The 5,290-nt window shown below is 35.6% G+C and overlaps 1 protein-coding gene across 1 annotated transcript in view; it reads right to left on the bottom strand.

The window, feature by feature from the left end:
• The window catches only part of LAMP2 (lysosome associated membrane protein 2), a 41,029-nt gene that overhangs the window by 20,801 nt on the left and 14,938 nt on the right, over positions 1-5,290 (bottom strand). The window contains exon 3 of the mRNA XM_019633279.1: positions 402-615. Coding sequence (XP_019488824.1) covers positions 402-615 — 214 coding nt within the window. The remainder of the gene's footprint in view (positions 1-401; positions 616-5,290) is intronic.

Here is a 5,290-nt window from a genome sequence, read left to right as displayed (position 1 = left end):
AAAAAAATTCATGAACTCTGTAGCTCAAAACTAGCTCACTCACATAATAGCTTCTGTGACCTTTGGGAAAGTTTTTAATCTCATGAAGCCTCATTCTTTTCAACTGTAGAGCTGAGATAATATGTATTTCTTAGGATTACTGGTAAGGATTAAGTGAGATAATGCTGGTAATGCACTTAGGATACTATCTGGTACAAAGTAAAGCACTCAAGCCATGACAGCAAATACCATTGCTGTGTCGAATACTGTGCTGTATATGGGGTAAGGAGGATAGAAAGACATGAATTTTTCACTCTAGTTAGGAAGACAGACATACATAAGGATGATTTTTAAATTATTTACATTTTTTATTATTAATAAAGAGCAAGAGAACATAACACAAATCCAATTCTTATGGTTACCTTTCTTTTCAGCATCAGGGAATGTTGAGTTATCACTAGTATCATAGGAAAATGAAATGCTGTGAATTGAATAAGTAGACACGTCCTTTGTAAAATTCACAATCCAGGAAAAACCAGATCCAAATTGCACCGCGATTCTGGAACCATTCTGATAATCCCCACAGATGCTTCCATTGTATGTTGCATTGCCAAGGTCTGAAATGGTTACAACTTTCTAAAAGAAAAAGCAGTTTGGTTTGCGGATGATTAGATAAAGAAGAGGTGGTATACATACAAGAACTGACAATTAAGTACGTGAACTTGTTGCAACAATGTTGCTAACCTTTTTTGATATCAGAGGTATTATTTATTATGAATTTGTACCAACTGAGCAGTTAGCCAAGTTTACTATTTGGAAGTGCTGAAAAGGCTGCATGAAAAAGTTAGACGATCTCAACTTTTTGCCAGCAATTCACGGCGCTTGCATCACAACAATACAGCAGTTCACACGGCACTGTCTGTGAGGGAGTTTTTAGCCAGTAAACAAATAACTGTACTGAAACACCCTCCCTACTCACCTGATCTGGCCGCCAATGACTTCTTTCTGTACCCAAAGATAAAGGAAATATTGAAAGGAAGNCCCCAATAAAAATCTTTAAAAAAAAAAAAAAGAAGTGTTGGTAGTTTCCCAGAACTGGTGAATGATAAATTATCAAATTTCCATGAAATCGTATAAAAATTTAAAAACCAATTTATAAAATTCAAGATTAGAACCCAGAAATCTAAATTCTATGTGTTTCTCTTGGATCATCAAAAGCTAAGGAGCTGATGATCAAATACTATTTGAGAGTTTAGAAGACTAGGTTTTACCAGCTGAAAACACTATGGGTAAAGCACTTTAAAAGACCATTCCACAACATGTACATCATCAACTTAAAATTGCAAGTTCCACAAGAGTAACAATTGCTATTATTTATAAAAACTTTACAGTCCAGTGTAAACTATAAGTCTTAGTTTTTTCACTGCATTAATTGATTTCAAGTTTTTTTCCAAAAGGTGCCAAAAATCCACAAAAAATAAAAAGTTGATATTTTGACTATTTTATGCATTTAATAACTTTTTAAGCTGCTTTGTACATAAATGACATTATTTTTTATTTTAAACCTTTGTTATATGGTAATAAATTTACCATTATATTGAATTTTAGCAAAAAATACTCAAAACATACTAAGTGGCACCAATTAGATTTAAGTATAGATAAATTAGAAATTCTTTTACAAAAAATTATTACAAAATGTTACACAATATGGCATATAAAACATCTTTTTTGTTAATAATGCAAGCCATAGGAAAACACATCCGAACATCACAGCAAAAGAGTTTATAAATGATTGCAGGTAACGACTTCAACAAAAGCTACCTGATATACTCTAATCTTAAATTAAGACCCAAGTACAGAAATATATACTTTAAGTAGTCACCTTTTTTGCTCACTGTGCCATTTTGGACAAAAGCTTGTACGTGAACATCCCAATAGTGTTGGACTACATCATTCATTTCTAAAGTTGACACACTATTGCATCTAAAGATGTAATTCAATGGGATTCCAAGTGCCACAGTGTCATTTACAGTAATCAGTCCTGTAAAACAAGATTAACAATAGCTGTTTTCAAGGAGGTAGCAGAAAAGTGATAACATAAATATATATTAGACTCTTCTCTTCTGTCTGCCTGTCCCACCCCATTCCCAAAGTGACAAAGGATATGACACATTCAGGGAACGGCAAATTTGCTATGGCTGAAACAGGGAGTAACAGGAAAGATGTGATGGGGGTTAGAAAGAGAAGACGAGTTGCATGCAGGTGGTCACACTGTGAAGCATCTTATATGATCTATGGATAGGTTAGTTGGGCTTTATTTTGTTAGCAATGGAAGGTTAGCTTCAGTTTTTTAAGCCGGAAATAAATAACATGCAAATAATTTATTTTAAGGAAGATGGCAAAATTGTAGAAGATAGGCAGGGGAGAAAACTTTTAAGGAGAGTCATTTAAGAGGGAAACCAGTTAGAATGCTGATGACCTGGTTAAGGTGAAAAGCAAGGAGGGGGTTGCCTAAACAGTACTTAATGACGAAACAAGGAAGAGAGACGGATTAATCAAGAATTCTATAGTAAATCCTTCTTTTTGTGCTACTATCCCAAAGTAAATTATAGTAACTAAAATGAGCTTTGGAAACTTCTTCCTGGATGGAATTTAAATACTATTCCATTTCATGAAATCTTCAGAATGTAAAAGCAATAAGTTATAGCCATTCTGTAGACTTTTTATTACAATTCCCATAGTAAAACTTCAAAAGACTGTGAATCACACTTATCCACCCAAATGGCTTAGTTTCTTTTGAAGTAGCAAGGAAGGAGGGCATTCAAGGTCCTTAATATAGGCTGTCTTTTGTGCCTCTCCAACATGTATCACAAAGCAGCCAATTAATGTTGTCTTGGCACCCCCTAACGGCCAAAGGAAAATTTTTTTAACCAATGAACTAGAACATTTTTTCTCCAAAACTGTTTCTCATCATTAACATAAGTGAACAGATACATGAACTCATTGTATATAGACAGACCTCAAAAACAAATGAGTGAAAAAACAAGTTGTAGATATATTGGAGTTGCACTATAAAACTACATCATTTTTAAGCTATGGATTGCTTATGAACATATATAGACATGTCTATTAGTCAAATATAAATACATAGACAGGAACACTACACTCCAAATTCATGAGAGTAGTTGTCTCTCAGGAGGCAGGAAGGAAAATGGCTTTAGGGAGTGGGTACAAAGGAAATCTCATGTGTATCTGTAATGTTTTCTTTTAAAAGATAAGGCAAATATGAAAACAATGGCATTTACTAATTCTGGGTAATGGGTGCCATGTGGCTCTGTTAATTATTCTCTGTACTTTTCTGTATTTTAATCATGAAAAATTTTTTAAAAGACAGCAGTTTCAAAGTCACTTCAATGACCAGATGCTTAAAAATACTAAATTATTTCAAAACCATCAAAATTCCATTTAAAGAAGTCCTTTTAGATTCTAAATATTTCAAATATTACAGATGCTAGTAATAAAACACTGCATCCTCCCTTGTTTAAAATAAAAGGAGGGAGCGATAGGTGATAACATTATAAGAGTTCATCAAATATGTCAGATTAAATCCCACCTCCTTTCCCTGCTACCTTCTTTTTTTTTTTTTTTAAGTTGAGCCATCCTGCCACCTGTTGGCAGCTCAGCGGCTGCTCAGCTCTGGCTGGGCATCGAACCGCTGTTGCTCAGAGCTCAAACTCTTGAGTGAGCTCTTAACCAACTGAGCCACTCGGCCAGCCCTCCCTGCTACCTTCTTGATTCAGGCACTCATTACATCTCCCTTAATTACTTATAACAGCCTCTTAAGCTGGCCTCTGACTGCAGTCTCCTTACTTCCAAATTAATCCTGCAGAACATTCTTTATATCCTATTTTGTACTGTTGTTATATCATTCTCCTGCTTAAAACCCTAAAATGGTCCCCCCCCCAGGGCCTACCCCATCAAGCTAAATGCCTTTCCTTGGTTTCCAATGGTCCCTATAATTTCGACCAACTGCCACCTAGCCAACCTGATTTTCCTTCCGCTACACACATAGCCTCTATTTTAATCAGACAGCTCTCCAATTACTGCTATTACACATATCAGGCTTGCCCCTGCTGGAAATACTCTGCTCAAAATTCTCTGCTTCCTCAAATTCTACCATTAGCTGAGTTTCAGCTCAGGTCCTACTTCTCTACCCAGCTTTTCACTCCTCCAATGCATGCTGACCTCTCCTTTCTCTCTGCTCCTCATCAGGAATCCTTGTGAGAATAGTTAAATCCAGTCTCCTAACCACAGGCATGCACAGATGGGCTCCAGGGTTATGTACCATATAGAAAGTTCACTCTATCCTTTGATAGAGAAGGTCTAGAGCTTCCTTCACATTATCAGAAAAGAGTATGAACCCTCCACCCCCTAAACACAAACAACAACAAGTTCACACGGATCTCAATGCTTTCCGATTTTTCCATACAACTTGGGAAAACAATTTTGCTTTGTCTCTCCAACTAGTCTTTAAGCTCCTTGAAAGAGAGACGCAAATCTTATACTAGTTCTGAAAGACAGTGTTAGGGCACAAACCTAAATATCTAAGCTATCCCATAACAAACTTGCTTTAGTTATCCTCTCAATCTAAGAGGTTAGTAAAAAGAAAACTAGGATTTGATTTCTAAGTCACAGTCTGCGATACCTCCCAAGTTTTATATGAACTCATTCACTTCTGGATCTTTAAAATATGATCTTTTGATATCCACATAGCCAAATGAGTCATTTATCCCCAGGTCTAGGCAACTGAAGCCCATCAACCTGTTTCTGGGGTCAGAATGAAATGATACCAGTGAGAAATGCTAAGGTACTACAAACACCATGTTAACTCAATCTCAATGGAGGGGGAAGAAAGGAGAGAATTATATCCCTAACAAAATGGAACTCTCCATTATCCATGCCTTCAAAATATTTTAATACATATTTCAGTTCTGGTAGCTACAAGAGTGACCTAATTGCCAATGCGTTCACAAGTTCATTTTGACCTGAAATTATCTCATAATAGCAGCAAATGTTAACTTCAGTCATTTTACTTTTAATTAATCGTCATTTACTTTTCAGTCAAAATCTTATCTAAATGGTAAAATGATTTGAAGAAGAAACATTCTGTTGGTCTCAGGTTACTAAACTTGCACACATTTAAAATAATTATTAGTAAAGAATTTGCTGATTGACTCAACATTTGTTGAGTGCCCACTATTGAATGAAATAAGTAGTAATATAGTTAAATTCATGAACTATGGGGCCGGCT

This window comes from Hipposideros armiger, unplaced genomic scaffold (assembly GCF_001890085.2).
Source record: "Hipposideros armiger isolate ML-2016 unplaced genomic scaffold, ASM189008v1 scaffold_1271, whole genome shotgun sequence".
Taxonomy (NCBI): domain Eukaryota; kingdom Metazoa; phylum Chordata; class Mammalia; order Chiroptera; family Hipposideridae; genus Hipposideros; species Hipposideros armiger.
Note: the sequence above shows the minus strand (reverse complement) of the source record. Positions and strands in the feature narration are given on the sequence as shown.